This window comes from Brachypodium distachyon, chromosome 3, assembly GCF_000005505.3.
Source record: "Brachypodium distachyon strain Bd21 chromosome 3, Brachypodium_distachyon_v3.0, whole genome shotgun sequence".
In the NCBI taxonomy this organism is placed as follows: Eukaryota; Viridiplantae; Streptophyta; class Magnoliopsida; order Poales; family Poaceae; genus Brachypodium; species Brachypodium distachyon.
Window position 1 is genome coordinate 33,355,621 of NC_016133.3, and position 15,828 is coordinate 33,371,448.

At 42.9% G+C, this 15,828-nt stretch overlaps 1 protein-coding gene and 1 long non-coding RNA gene across 3 annotated transcripts; one reads left to right on the forward strand and one right to left on the reverse strand.

The window, feature by feature from the left end:
• Positions 1-36: 36 nt before the first annotated feature.
• Positions 37-6,615, forward strand: LOC112271802. 2 transcript variants are annotated; one of them, XR_002965252.1, is made up of 3 exons: positions 37-50; positions 6,347-6,373; positions 6,476-6,615. It is a non-coding gene; the product is annotated as an uncharacterized LOC112271802 (long non-coding RNA). The 2 variants fall into 2 exon arrangements; XR_002965253.1 differs by lacking the exons at positions 6,347-6,373; positions 6,476-6,615 and adding exons at positions 5,628-5,631; positions 5,754-5,891.
• A 4,125-nt stretch (positions 6,616-10,740) lies between these two features.
• Positions 10,741-15,413, reverse strand: LOC100837498 (shaggy-related protein kinase alpha). The gene is made up of 13 exons (XM_003574169.4): positions 15,009-15,413; positions 13,848-14,102; positions 13,671-13,763; positions 13,335-13,394; positions 12,956-13,228; positions 12,786-12,860; positions 12,598-12,654; positions 12,384-12,524; positions 11,924-11,974; positions 11,750-11,845; positions 11,590-11,673; positions 11,228-11,330; positions 10,741-11,133 (listed from the first exon to the last, which is right to left on the reverse strand). The coding sequence occupies exons 1-13, from the start codon at positions 15,066-15,068 to the stop codon at positions 11,072-11,074; spliced, it is 1,410 nt and encodes a 469-aa protein (XP_003574217.1). The 5' UTR covers positions 15,069-15,413; the 3' UTR covers positions 10,741-11,071.
• Positions 15,414-15,828: the final 415 nt, after the last annotated feature.

Consider the following 15,828-nt stretch of genomic DNA (forward strand, 5'->3'; position numbering starts at 1 on the left):
GCGGCTGGTAGCGATGGAGATACTCTGGTAGGAGCCTGTGCCTCTTCCGAGTTCCACAACCCATGGCGATGTTCATCGCTCCCTGCTCCCATCTCTCTTCTTTCTTCTTTCGACAATAATGGTGAAGCCGCATCTCCGTTTCTTCGTTGGAGCTCATTCCCAACAGTGCCAAGATTGCTGCATCTCTCTTCTTTCTTCTGTCAAGATGCTGCATCCATTGGCCTTTTGAGCAGCTGCTCCATGGGTTGGTGCTGACTGTTGTCAGGCACTACAACCCTATCTTCCTCCCTGCCGATGTGCCAAAAGGGAGGATATCTGACTCCAGTATGGCATCTCACGCCTGCTTCATCCCAAGTGGTGCTGTCCCCGGCGACGGTCCATGTTGCCATGCCCGGAAGTCTCAGCGCAAGAACGGTGGAGAAGGAATCGATTGTAATCTAAATCTTTCTCTTTGAGTCCTTTTTTGCAAAACAGTGAGGACTATGTTGTATTTTTTGTTTATCTTGAGATCCGCCCTGTAAAATGTAATCCCACTGCTCTAATGGAGTAATGGAGTAATGCAGTTTCCAAGACCTTCGGGACCCTTCCCTTGTTCAAAAATAAAAAAAAATGGCTAGCTAAATTAACTTGCAAAACATCTTATAAATGTAACGGGTGGAGAAGCAGAGAAGCCAGAAATTGTGAAAATACGGATTTCACGGAGGAGGCATGGAGCATGCAGCCCATGTGGCCGCACAAGAATGCAAAGAAACGGTAGAACCCCATGAAACCTATGAATTAGCTTTATAAGATGTATAGATTTGATTATTTTAATACTTTTTATTTTATTTTTTCACTAAATGTTGCATGTTGTAACTTTTGTCACATTGTGTAGAGGCATTTGCGATGATGTAGGGTGTCTTCTTTTACAGGCTACCTATAATTTTGGAGATTTGTGTAGAGGCTTTTCCATTTGTCTTACCTTAGCTAAGAGGAAGAAAATCGATAAAATCAAAGATGTTGTAGACAACAAACTAAAATACAAGTGAAATAAGCTTCTCCACAATCATATTGTGTGATTTTATTGTTTTCTTTTCTCTGGATGACACAAAGAGCAGAAGAGAAGGATTTCCTCACAGCTCTCCTAATAATATGTGTCCTAACATTTACTAATAGACCATGGCACCAAAGTGTATGCTTAAAACGATATAATGTCAAACACATAAGGAAAGTTATGTATGGTAACAAAATGTAAAAGCACCTTGTATTTTGTTTGGGGTCTCAAAACTTCAGAAGTGGGGGGTACGGGGATGATAAGAGAAGGACAAGAAAGCTTTTCAAAACATTGATTCAATATATGATTGGTTTTAGATGTATGGTTTTACTACAAGATGTTTTGTGCAAATCCCTAATGAATGCAATCATGACATGTGAGAATTTGACAATGCAATGGTTTCTTAAAGGATACAACAGGAACGGAGTGGCCTCCCAAGAATGCAAACAAATACTCCCTCTGATCCACAATAAGTGTTTCTGATGTACAATGTACAAAGTTGTATTAAATCAGCGACACTTATTATGGATGAAAGGTAGCTAATAAATATTTAGTTGGCATCAGCTTAATTTTGTCATTTTTAGAATGGTTGTGTATTTCAATTATGTGTGTGACCTAGAGCTTGCAATGGCGGTGCCAGGATTCTACGCGTGATGTCAAATATATTAGCATCCACAAATTTTACCCAATTTTTATGTACTTTAACATGAATTTTCACTTATATTAAATGATTTTGCTAGAAAGTTGTGTGATCAATTGACCACACTGCTCAACGCATAGCTTCGCCAATGAGAGCTTGCATGGGAAGCCTGGTCCGATCGATGTGGGATTGTTGGTCTCAAGCTCCAGCCTTCCGGCCTAAAAGCCTCGAACACTGAATATTTTATTTTGAAGAAGAAATAGGTATAATATTTCATTTCTTTGTTCTAAACATGATTAAACTAATATTGTAAAATGCTAAATTGTCGTCCATTTCAGGCTATGCTTGTAGGGGTATAAGAAGTTCTGATGTGATGTGCCTTTTCTTAGTCATGCAACCTGAAATACAAGTGCAAATAAGTTCTGTACGAGTGTTGACCCAGGTGCGCAAGAACAAACAACCTCACCCTCACCTGACCTAGGCCACATGCATGCCCTCGCTCTCGCCACCGGCCACATGCCCATTCGTATACAACATGTTTTTTTTTTTCGAGGAATATACAACATGTTTTCATTGCTATCTCCCACAGGAGAAGGATGTCCTCGCAACTTCCATGTCTAAATTTAGCACTAGATCATGTGACCGAAGTATGGAAAAGACGAGATAACCAAAAAAACATACTCCGTAATAAAATTTTGTGTGGTGGCAAAATACATACTCTCTCCGTCCAACAAAAGATGTCTCAAATTTATCAAAATTTGAATGTATCTAGACATGACTTAGTGTTTAGATGCATTCAAATTTAGTCAAAATTGAGACATCCTTTGTTGAACAGAGTAATAAAATAAATCCCTTTTAGCATGTTTTGCAGGTTCGTGTTTCCAGTCATCTCTACTACTTATAAAGGCACGAACATGATCTTTCCAACGTCCACCCCGCTAAACGAACACAGAGTACCAATAGCCTCACAATCAGACTCACTAAACACAAATTACTTGCTAACCGTGTGCGCTTAGTGATTACCTATTGAGGCTGAAATTCCATCCCGCAGGAGAATCTTTCAGCCTCCCAAACCGTTTTTCCCTTTCTATTCTCAGCCCCGACTCGCACGCCCACCCCCGTCCTCCTTCCCTTCCACTAAGGCTGCAGCCGCCGCCTCCCCTCCGCAGCCCTCCTCTGCCACGCCTCAGCCCGCCTCGCCCGCGAACCTTCTTCGGCCGTCCTCAGCCCGCCTCGCCCGCGCGCGCTCGCCACCCCCGCGCCGTCCGCCGTCGCGCTCGTGCGAGCCCGAGCCATCTCCATGCTGCGACCCCGTCGTTCTTCGTCGTCCGCCGTCCTCCCTCGCGCCATCGCGAGCCCCCGCTGTCCACCGTCGCGACTGGGACCCCGACGTCTCGCCATCCCTGTGATCTCCCCCCCTCCCCATCGAGGTTAGCAATTCCGGCCCCCTTCGAGGTTACCAACTTCGGACCCCGTCAACCATCAATTTCTTGGTTCAATTCAATGCCCCTCCGCCTCTGACCCCCGCGGCCGTGCCTCTGCCCCTGCAGGCGCCACCACCGATTCGTCCAGGCCCGACGCCGAGTCCTCTCGCCCTGCCACCGCCGCTGCCCCACTTCTCCGTCGTGCCCGTCCGTTTTGATACCTGGTGAGTCCAAACGTGTTGAACATATCACTATCGAAGATGCTTGCTGAACATATGCACTTCTATTATTGATTGAAGAGGTGGCCACCTTTTTTGGGTCAACCTGTCAATATAAAAAAACAGTATAGGTGGATCAAATTTAATCAATACATTGTTGGCTCATTCTTCAATTTTAGTGTAGAATAGCATAATAGAGTTTGAGTTATTCAAGATGCGTCTATTATTGCAGGGGACCAATCAAATTAGGTTGAAGCTTAGCTAGGCCTGCACGGGAATACTACACACGAACACATATGTTTTCGAAATATAATCAGGAAGCAGCAGGTAGATTTGTTGTTGCAATGAGTTTTTTTTTTGGTTGATTTCTGGAGTACCAGAGAAGTTACAAGGACAATGCTTTTCCTTAATTTAACAATATCCACTCAAGATTTACTATTACTAATCCATGATTGCTTTGAAATCTTTCCTTCAATGGTTAACAAGTGGTTGTCATAGTTAAGACTTAGAGTGAACAAATGTAAATCTGAGGTGAAAAATAGGTGATTCTCATTTTCTGATGGCACCATCTTACCAGCAGCAGTGAAAATACTTGTACATATTGGTACATTTTGGGATTCTGGAGCTTCAGGAGCAATGCTAAGTTTATGTGAAGAAACATGTAGATGTTTGGGAGAAAAGTGTATGAAGAATGACTTGTTTCTAAAGAACCGACAGCGTTCGAGTGAGCGGGTCATCCCTAGCTGGTTGGCCTAGCCATATAGCAATAGGTTTGTTAGCTTTGTAATGGTGTACTGGCACCAATACTCTCTACTTTTATTACCTATGGGTTTGCTAGCTTTGCGGTCACCAATTGCCCTCTACTTTTATCTAGCTTTGCCAACAGGCAACAAATTTTTATGCAGCTTCAAATTATTGTCTCTTCTATGTTGTTACTCAAGGCATATCGTTGTGTGGTGGATAATCTCATGACCCAGAGAGTTAAATAGGCAAGCATTATGACCACCAAAAATTTATCTTTGTTAGTATTGTTACCAATCCTTTATTGATGTTGTTAATTTAACTCTCTTTTTTGTGGGGCTTTTAATTTAACTCTTTTTTTTGTGGGGATTTTAATTTAACTCTCTTTTTTTGTGGGGCTTTTAATTTAACTCTCTTTGTCTGTTTTTATTATTGACATATGCCCTCAATTTCTGCATGTTGCAATTAGACTATTTGCGTGCAGTGGGCAAGTTTATCTCTGCACTTGTGCAACTCTAGCTGACACACTGCCATGCTCTCTCAAGGGTAGAAAACAGACCATGCAGAATTCCTCTCCCAATGCTGGAAAAAGGTAGCAAAGTGATCCATATTATTTACCGGAATCCGAGGACAAGACACAGTAAAATGATAGAGTTCTCTTTAAGTTTCTGCGTGTCTTCAGATTTCGACTTCGTAAAAGAAAATGGTGTTTCATCTTTAAAGCTTATTTTTCAGGTACCTCCAACTATCAAGTTTGTATTAGACGGAGAATGACACCTTATTTACTTGTGATGGATCTGATTTTACAAGCCAGAAAATAATCTTGGTTTTGCTAAAATTTCTCTTCTCCTTGGTATTTACTCATTGTAACTGGGGATGTCTCATCCTTGGTGATATCTCTTTACAGGTTATTGGCAAGAAATCTGCAACTGGTGCAACATACAAATCAATGGAGTTAGTTGTATGTTTCATCTTCATAATAACTGTATTAAGAAATTGTCATATCATGTATGATGATCAAATCAAACATATAGATCCTTTAGTGACTTCAAATTTGAACACCACCAAAGCTACTACTCTCCTGCAATTGACTTCTAATTATTTTTCTATGTAGCTTGCCTTAGAGTTTAGATAAAGTCGATAGCATGTATGGAGCACAACAATCTCTAACTATCTCGTACAGAAGCTTATGACCAACTCTTTTGCTAACTATCTCGTACAGAAGCTGCTGGATGTTTGTGATGAGGAGCAGAGGCTGAGGATCATCGCTGTACTGACCGAGGACCCTGTGAAGCTGGTGAAAATCTCCCTATAAACCCATGGGTAATGATCTTCTCTTCAAAACAATTAAGTGCATTATGTTCCTGACAGTAGAAGTAACTGGACTTGTAACCAATATATTGATTTGAGAATATTGTGATTTAGTTTGGACAAGTATACTGGCAGCAGAACAAGTTTTCTATGATGCTTGCATCTTGTCAATGACCTTAATGTGAATCATGTCATACAGTAATGCTTGACAAACTTTGGTGCACAGGAGAACAAGGTAAATATAAGTGCTTACTTTACAGTCTGGTTTTTATTATGCAGTGTAGTATCACCTTGGTTAGCTATTTATTGTTAGATTGTTACCTTTGACCAATTATTAGTTTTCATATTTTCTCACAAATGCAACTCCATTTGGTATCGGATCAAAGGAATTTACTTGCTATGTTGTGTGGACAATGCCACATTCCGCACAATCTAGGGTGCTGCAAAATGGATGTCCTCCTTTTGCATTAAAAACACCTCACCTGCAGCCCTTACTTTTTTTCCACATATAAGCTTTCACTGAAATAGGATAGCTTCAAAGTGTCTTTTTCTAAACTCGCTTTTTTGCATCTGAAGTTACTATTCAGTTTTGCATACGGCGCTCACTTCCCTCTTGATACTTCGTACGTGCGATCATGAAGCATACCAGTCAGCTAATTGCTACGGCCTGAAACATTCATGATCAATTTCTAGTTCCCAATTTTACTCGCTAATTTTTTACCGCAGAATTCTAAAATCTCTTTATCTATGTAGGCACCACTTCTAGCATGACATGATGAACAGGGCTTTTCTGATGATGGCTACATAGTAGCTAATTGCTACGGTGAAAGGCTACATTATCCAATACCGACGCCAAGTATTTTCTACATGCTCGTTTGTACCAACTTTGCACATAATTTTTTTATGACGCAGGTGTAGGACGGTTTCAAGCCCAGACAACGATTTTTGGTACATATTTTGAAGTACAAATTCAACGAAGTCGTAAACAATATCTCATATCAACAAGGTATACCTTCTTTTTCGGGAGGCCATCCGAAAGCCTCAAAGATAAGCATGCTTGGCCAAGAGCAATTTGAGGATAGGTGACTGATCGGAAAGTTTCTCCCAGGGCGTGCTTGGCCAAGGGCAATTTGAGAATGGGTGACTGATCGGAAAGTTTCTCCCATGAGCGCATGAGTGAGCACAAAGTGCGCTAGAAAGACATGTGTTGGTATGTGGGGCCAATCTAGAAGATTAGAGAGCTGCCAGAAGTGACGTTGTGGCGTTACATTAAATACTTGTATTTTAAGTATCGCTTCCAATTTATGCCGAGCTTTAATATTTCTATACCTAATTATAATATATTTATGTGCTCGCGGATTTTATTGGTTGCACGCGCAAGTTTTACATTGCTACAGATTCACAACAATTTTAATGGTTCAACGAGAAAACAATAATAACGAATAGAAATTAAATTCAACAACAAATATTGTGGAGACGTGCGTTGCACGTGCAAGCTCACTAGTGTTCCTTCAAATAAGGAATTGTATATAGTACTCCCTCTGATCCTAAAAAATGTTGAGTAAATTTCACAAAACCACATGTTTTGAGACAGCCTTCTCACGGAGCACTGGTAGATGTTAATCTGTCCACAGAACCACAACTTTTGTGTCCAATTGTCTCAGTCCACCCAAAACACGGGTTTAAACTCATTTGACACTATTTCTTACAGGTGGGGCCCGCACGTTAGGTGCCACGTCAGCTCAGATTCTATTACCCTGCCCGAGCCCCCGCATCACATCTTTTTCATTGAACCCCTCACCTCTTTCTTTTTATCCCCATGCGCTCTTCTTCCTCTATGGTGAGCGTCTTCTTGTACTAGCCATGGAATCAGGTCGGTTAAGGCACGTGCTGGAGATGAGGCAGTAGGCGGTGGGGCAGCAGGCCGGTGGCGCGGGCGGTGAGGCAGCAGGCGGACCATCCCCGGGCGGAGCACAAGCCATGCTCGATTTCGGGGCGGACCATTGCGGAGCACGAGCCACGCGGGCGGACTTCGGGTGCCTATGCTGGCCTCGATTCTGCCGGGAATAGGGTCGGTAAAGGTACGTGCCGACGGCGAGGCAGCAGGCGGCGCGCGCCCGCAGACGGCGGGTGTCGGGGCAGCAGGCCGGCGGAGCGGGCGGCGGTGGGGGCGGGTGCGCGGCGGGCAGCAGGGCAGGGAGGCGGCGGCGCGACGTGGCGGCAAGGCAGCAGCGCGGCGCGGGCGGCCGGGCAGAGCAGCAGGGCAGCAGGGAAGCACGGCGAGCGGCCGGGCGAGGCAGCAGTGCGGCACGGCGGGCGGCATGTTGCTTTCTAATCCGCACAAGCAGATCCCGTCGAACATGGTATGCTGCTATATGACCGCCTCTCATGCTCCCGCCGTAGAAAAAGAAGAGCAATGAAGAAAAAAAGAAAAAGACGAGGGGTCTCATGAAAAAGATGTGACGCCTCACATGCGAGCCCCACCTGTAAGAAATAGTGTCAAACGAGATTAAACCCGTGTTTTGGGTGGACTGAGACAATTGTACACAAAAGTTGTGATTCTGTGAACAGATTAGCATCTACCAGTGCCCCGTGAGAAGACTGCCTCAAAACCTGTGGTTCTGTGAAATTTACTCAAAAATGTTGCCCGTTTTGTACTAAGTTAGTAAAAAATTTGTACTAAGTAGGCGACACCTTTTATGAATCGGAGGGAGTACAAGATTGAACGGTGGCGTTACTGTCTTTTGTTGAAAATATCCCTTTTTAGCATGTCTGATATGCCATTAGCCCATTACAACCACATAAATGAGCAGCACCGTGCGTGGACGTTATCATATGTTAGGTGTGTTTGTGCTTAGTGACTGGCGGTTTAGACGATAGCAATCACGTGCCAAACCTTTTTCATCTTTTTGGTTTCCTGGGATGATGAGTGGAAGATGAGCCACATGATTGAAATTTCCCTCATCTTTTTGTTTACTTTGTGTGAATTCAGTAAAGGCGTCGTCGACATCTGATTGGCAATACTACCTAACAATATCTGTAAAAACAAAGTTGTTGTAGATGGCATCTCTTTTCTTGTGTGGTGACTAGTGATGTGTAGTACTTCTAGTGTCCGAGATATATAATGTAGACACTCAGCCGGTTGATCAACACTGACTTCGACAGCAGGATTATGTTCATTTTATTTTCACTGTAATATACATTTATTTACATGCGAGGTGTAAGCCTCTATATGGATCAGCCGTCCTTTTCGTGCAACAAACGCACAGAAGTGTGTGATTGCCTAGCCAGATTGTAATCGCCACAAGCCTACAAGGGAGTATCTACGGACCGCAGGTTTGTCACTTTGGCCCTCCAACGATGTGGAACGTGGGCCGGAGAAAAAAGAAAGCTGAGGTAGGGACAAGTTTCTCCGGTTGGAAGTTGGAACGTGGATCAGGTTTCTGAAATAGACTGATAGTCTGTCTGATAGACGGCGGTTGCTGCCTGTTGGCTGTTGGCGAGCTACTTGTACGGTCCAAGATCACCCCAATTGGACCTGTTAAATTATGTAAACAAAGTCACTCTCACCGGTGGGTCCATAGGTAAGCATTCCATCGTGTTTATTAAAAAGAATATCCGAGTGACTCCTCGCATCATCCATGCTGATAGGTGTGTGTGGTGCGGTTGACTTGCTTCTTTTCATGTGACTTGAGCGAGCACAGTGCCAAACCTTCTGAATGTAATGGCCGGAAAATATCACTGGCTACGAGAGTGACATGTAGGTCCATGTCACACTCATACGTCTCGCCAAGATATTATTAATGGCAGGTAGAGGTGCAAAAAGGTGACCCTCAAGGTACCCTACCCTTTAAACCTGCTTAGTTCAAACAAATGAACTATTTTTTTTTAAATAATGTGATTTTAAATTTGTAGTTCATTTTGTTGAACTAGGCAGGGTCAGAGTACCCTCGGGATCACCTTTTTCACCTCTAACGACAGGTTTCTTTGTTTCGTATCCGCATGACTTAAGAAACACAAAAATAGAAGGTAAAAATATAGTTGACGTGCCGTGTTTTTCCCCCATCTTGCATGACTAGATAGTACCACAAGGATTTTACACCAGACGGTGTTGATTACACCTTAAAAGAAATACTCATTCAAGTGACGCTTACATGTATTTAGATTTTTTTTTACATAAATACATTTATATTTGGACAAAATTGTGTCACATTGGACAGAAGGAATAATAGAAATCTGTCCAAGAGATAGTCAGTGAACATTTTCCTTTTTTTTTAAAGAACGATCTGACTTTATTGATTTATGAAACAAGTAGTACAATAGATCGATACACGAACGGACACAAAACAACACATATACTAAATAAAACTAAAAGCGTTATTGTAGTCCTTCAAAGTAAATTTTTCTTGATCCATCCTTCGCATCTTGATGCTTCTCCACACGAATTCGTTGACAAAATGCAAAATACCACGCTTGCACAAGCTGAACTAACCTCAAAGATTTTGAAGAACCGCATGAGCCGTCCACCTCAAAAGGTGAGAACTTAATATCATTGAATGCACCATGGCCGGAGACATACCCCTTGCAAGACAAGCTGTAAAACCGTTTCTCCGTCAATGAATCAACAAAGAAAAATATCAAAAACACGAAAAAACGTGTCACGAGAACCACTAACTACATGACATAGGTTGTAACGCCTATACCAAAAGGAGGCAGGACACCAATCTTTTAGACGACGGCGTCTTCATCGCCAAGACGCCACCGAGAAGAACACACAAATTTAACAAAAGAAGGTAGCAAAACTAATGCCAGACGGTGATCCGTGGTTCTTCTCGTCTCTCACGGCAGAGTCTCTCAACGCCAGATCTGCCGTGAGAGACGAGGGGAACCGCCAAAGATCGAAGCTTACTCGAAGACAACTGTGTACTATTCAGTGAACATTTTCCTATAAAGTGCAATACAATTACTATTCAGTGAACATTTTCCTATAAAGTGCGATACAATTCCTATGGAAAACATCGCCACACTACCGTATGTGCCAACCCGTCACCAAGACACCGACCTTAGCAGAGTCTCCCGGTCCCGGATAAGCGACACGCATGTTCTGTTGAGGTTTCATTGAGCTACTTACTACACTTGCTCTCTTCATTGGAGTCTCAATTAAACAAACTCCTCACATTGGAGGCCTCACATGCAACTCGTCAATACCAGATCTGCTGGCATCTATTGCACTTGCAGAGAAGCAATGCATATATATTTGTGCTGTCTTGATGGCGTAAAACGCATCTGTCAGAAACTTGGCTAAGTCAAAGGTATCTTCTATCGTGAAAGCCTCAGGTAGGGGACTGGATTTTGAATCGCTACCGATGGGGATCTCGAGAAGTGTGCTTCGATGAGTATTTTTCATGAACACCCTGCTGGCATTGAGATCCATGGAAGCAGTAGATACCATCATTTCATGCTTCACTGGGAAGAGGAAGACTGGAAAAGAGCTGATATACTATTCTTTCAAACGACATAAAACACATACAATTAAAGAGAGGCCCCACAACAGTGTGGGACGGCCCTGGGCAAATGGCCCGGTTGCCCTTCTCTAGAAGCCCCGCAGGGCTGGGCCGGTGGGATAGTCTACTCCAGATAGATCCACGAGGTATTGGTGGCATTTGCCCGTCTCGCACGCACGGTCTATTCTCCAGCCGCTTCCTCACTTCCTTGTGTGCTCAGGAATGATCCGGTGGAGTAGCTCAATAGGGAAGCCTTCTAGCTCTGCAGCCCACCGTGCCAAATGGTTATGCAAGGCAAAGAAAGAAAAGAGGCAAAGGACGTAGAAAAAACTCAACAGATCATCAGAGAATATTACCAGCCACCGAAAAGTCGAACAAAGCTGGCAGTGGCCGTCCATTTGGCAAGCAGGTCTTGGGATCCCGCAGCTCATCGAAGAATGGATGTGCACAAGCATCAACCTGCGAGGATAATCAGATATGTTCGATCAGAACAGTACACACGTTTTCAGAGTTCTTTGCTATTCTATTCCCCAGTTTGGTAGGGTCATGATTCATAAATGCAAGACAACATGAAACTTTCTTAAAGTCAAACTAATGCTTCAGATTATTGCTTCTGAAAGATGTATCCACGAGCGCCAATAATAATTTAACTTTAGGGAGAACTTGGTCAACAATCTAATTATTGGTTCAAATGACTCCAGTCTGAAAAAGGTCTTACAGCTGTGCAGCGCAGATTTGGTGAGTACTGAAGTAGCCTTGACACAAGATCAACTGCTTCAGGTGGCATGCGCTTACCAAAAAGCTAAATGTAGAAGAAAATTAGGTGAGCAGGTTACACCGTCTAGACTAATTGACATGCTGATTAGAGAACCACTAACCTTGTGCCAGGGATGAGCTTTTATCTGAGGGAATTTGAATTCAGAGTAGTTTGGGTTCATGCATCTGATTTCTTCTCTTGTCGGGGTACCCAAAATCTAGAATAGGGGGAGGAATAATGATTTCAGTCTTCCATCTACATAACTGGATTTGATGATTTGGCAGGAGATACAAACCTTTATTATTTCCACCAATTGATCGACACCGCTTTCTCCAGGGAACAGAGGCTGCAAATTGTCCAAGTTCAGGGGAGAAAAACATAAGGTCAAAGGACTTCCATAGAACAGTCACTATCAACTTGATTTTTTTCCCCATGCAAGTAATAGCCCTCTAGAAAGGACTTCCCAATGAATTTGATACTCCCTCCGATCCATAAAAAGTGTCGCCCATTTTGTACTAAGTGGGCGACATTTTTTATGGATCGGAGGGAGTAACAAAAATGTATGATTCAACAAATCTTGACTTATGCAGTATTTGCTGATTTATGTATACTATGATATATCAGGCCTTCTAGGTATAACAGATAAACCCAAGTACCTCTCTTAAGATAAATAAGTGTATTTGTTCAAATGAGCATGACCTCAACTTACAAACTAGGCTGGAAGAAAACTGAGGTTCTAGAATGAGATTCTATACCTGACCAATCAGAAGCTCAGCTAGTACACAACCAACAGACCAGATATCTATTGCTGTTGTATATTCTGTAGCTCCAAATATTAGTTCAGGAGCCCTATAATACCTCGAGCAAATGTATGATATGTTTGGCTCTCCAGGGACCTGAAAAGGGGCCGTGCACTGTCAAATACATGTAGAAGCAAAATACCAACAACATAAGTGAAAGAAAGCATACCAATTTTTTAGCACTCCCAAAATCACAAAGCTTAAGTTGATGCGTATGAGGATTGACCTGCAAGATTAAGAAACATTTGTTGGCAGTCACATCATCACATGAGGGAAGCTGCAAGGCTGAAGTGATACTGCACGGTTTGTATTGCAAGCAAGAATATATGCCTAATAAAGAAGTTTAATGAAACTTACCAACAGATTTTGGGGCTTAATATCTCGATGGCATACACCAACAACTCGATGGATATATGCAAGGGCCCGGCACATCTATGACAAGATATAAAAACAAACAAGTTCTTGAGAATCACCAAAACTAACTGTTCGAAACAATCTACAAAGTGCAATGAAACATCTTCACGAACCTGATATGTATACAACTTAACATATAGTATGGGTACACGCTGGTTCATCCGATTATAGTATTTGGCGACACGATAAACTGTCTCTGGGACATATTCAAGCACAAGGTTTAGGTACACTTCACCCCTATCAGTTGTCGAAAAGAAGTGATGCTTTAGCTGAACTATATTTGGATTGTCGAGTAATTGCATTGTTTGAAGCTCTCTGTTCTTATATCTTTTATCCTGCAGCACCTTCTTAATGGCAAAAGTCTCTCCAGTTTCCAAGCACTTGGCCTGTCAAAATAAATATGATCAATGACTTCACAGCCCCAGCATTATAAATAATAACTAACAGAAAGTGCCGTGACATATGGGAGCAAAAGATGGCAAATTAACACACCTGATAAACTACACCAAATGAACCGGTCCCAACGACACGTTCTGCCATGTATGAGACCTTCTGAAAAACAATAAGCGAATTAGTAACATCATTATTGGGCTGACAAATGTTCCAAGGATTGAACGTATGAAGATTTCAACAATAAACAGCTATCAGGAAAAATAACACTGCTCATAAGTCATAGCCATAGAAGGCATCACAATGTGATTCTTACTGTCAGAGTATATATCAACAAAAAAACAGAACACACAGAGATTTTCTGCACATATGCACTATATAGTATCCGGCGCTAGAACATTTATGAGAAAGTAATGAAGACATTGATTAATGCATCACCTGCTTTGGCTTCCCATTTTGACCTCCTATTGTTGTCACAATGATCTGACCTGCTTCTGTTCCATTTCCATTAACAATAACCCCTTCCGCATCCTATGATCAGAAAAACCATCGCATGAGTATCAAAATAAGAAACGGCATCAGATCAACAAGTGATGGGTAAAAGATGGAAATAACCTTATCAGTGAGGCCATCAACTCTATCATCACTTATTGTCATATCATTCATTCCTTTTGGAAGAAGATCTGCACCTGTTTCTTCAGTTTTAGCAGGATTCATACTAGTAGATGTGCTTGCATCAGCATCTCTATGAGATGATGATGATTCTTGATCTAGATGCATAGGTTTGTCGTCAGATAGCTGTGGTTCAATGACGATATCTCCTGATCCCTCCTGATCAAATTTTGGCCTTTTTGAGCCTGAGTCACCACCCTGACAGGAACAAATAATTTTAAAATCAGTGTTCACAACTGGAGAAGCATAGAGTAGAAGGCTAAAAGCTATGTCAGTTTGAAATGAATAGATCTTGCAACAATGGAAGTCACTTTCCAGCAGTCCCAGGCAATAAATAACAAACTGTATCCACCAATCAGCAATTACACTGCACAATACCATTTTAACAACAACAAAAAAACTTGCTGAGGATACATTTCCTTTTCAATATTCTGTGATTTTGTGCAACTTATAAAGCCTATCATCGCCACAAGCCTTCTTGGGATGTTAATAGACCATGGTTGCATTGTGAGACATAACAGTATAACACATAAGCAATGAGGATAGTTATATGGTAAGCCACTGGTTGATCCATGCAGAAACTTTTTGGCAACTATTTTCGTGTGAATAACCAATGAACAAGTAAGCTACAGAACAACTATCGGGATGGAATGAAAAATCAAATCCCTTCATAAACATATAAAATGCATTGATCGTACATATTAGGAAATAAATATTTGTCCTACAGCATTGCTTTAAAAAATATATTACTTGTATCATTTTAATCCAACTGGACAAATAATAAATAGCAGAAGCAAACAAGCCGTCATCTTTAAAGCGCAAACAAGTTCAATGCCAACTCCAACTCAAGCAAACTAAAGCATTTGCCATCCGACAGCGCAATATGTTCTACGTACGTTTTTTAACGACATGAACAGAATGGCAAACATGCGAGCCAACGAATGAACCACTTTGTTGCTGGGTCGAGCGAGATTAACATCGCATAAAAACGAAACAACGGTTTGGTTTCACGCCATTAGAACCAAATGCAGCTGCGTAAGCCGTCGAGCCGCTGACCGGGAGAGAGAGAGAGAGAGCGGGGGGGGGGGGGGGGGGCATTCTCACCGGATCGGAGACGGAGGAACGGCCAGAGGCGATGCTCTTCAGCCGACGCATCATATGCATCCTCCTCCTCCACGAGCGCCGGCCGCCGCGGCCCTGACCCGGCCACAAACCCTAGCACCGTCCTCCCCCACCACGTCCCCGCGCAGCTCCGCCCTCGCCGCTGCCGGAGGCGGCGATCCGTGAGAGGAACGGGGGAACGGCGGCGGCGGGAGGCCCTAGAAGCCTCTGGAAGCTTCGTGGGTCGTCGACGCCGGGAGAGGAGGCGGGGGCGTGAGGTGAAATTGTTTTGGTACGATGGGAAGCGGAGGAAGGGGGAGGGGACGGAGCGCTCGCCCGCTACACCACTAGATTTCTCGGGTGCTTTTTTTAGCTTTTGACTCTCTCTCTGTCTCTCTCTCCTCCGATTGTTTCTCGCCCAAATGGCAAAGCTTGACGTCCTGCACCCCGGCCCTTCTTATAATCACTCGAGAAGGGCTTGGTTTTAAACGTTTCCACTTTGCTCTGCTCCGGTTCCTCTGCCACATACACACATCCAAGTAACCACCTCTATTTACGGATTGGATCAAGACTAACATTGGCTACATACACACATCCAAGTAATCACCTATATTTACGGATTGGATAAAGACTAACATTGGCTACATCCATGAATGCGCGTTAGATAAACATACACAGATGGGCGTCATCCGAGGTTGAGCAACTATCCAGGATAGCCGAGAGGTAGCTCATTACCGATAACCGCAATGTAATTATGTTGTGCTAAGTATTGATCTGCATATCCGTTCCTTTGCAGTGGTATTGAAATTCTAAAGTACGACAT

Excerpts from the sequence above, each read along its gene's own strand:
- LOC100837498 (XM_003574169.4), bottom strand. The coding sequence starts at position 15,068 with ATGCATATGATGCGTCGGCTGAAGAGCATCGCCTCTGGCCGTTCCTCC. Across the intron at positions 12,861-12,955 it reads TTAAGTTGTATACATATCAG|ATGTGCCGGGCCCTTGCATA; the intron begins GTTCGTGAAGAT and ends ATCTTGTCATAG. Across the intron at positions 11,846-11,923 it reads AATTGGTGGAAATAATAAAG|ATTTTGGGTACCCCGACAAG; the intron begins GTTTGTATCTCC and ends CCCCTATTCTAG.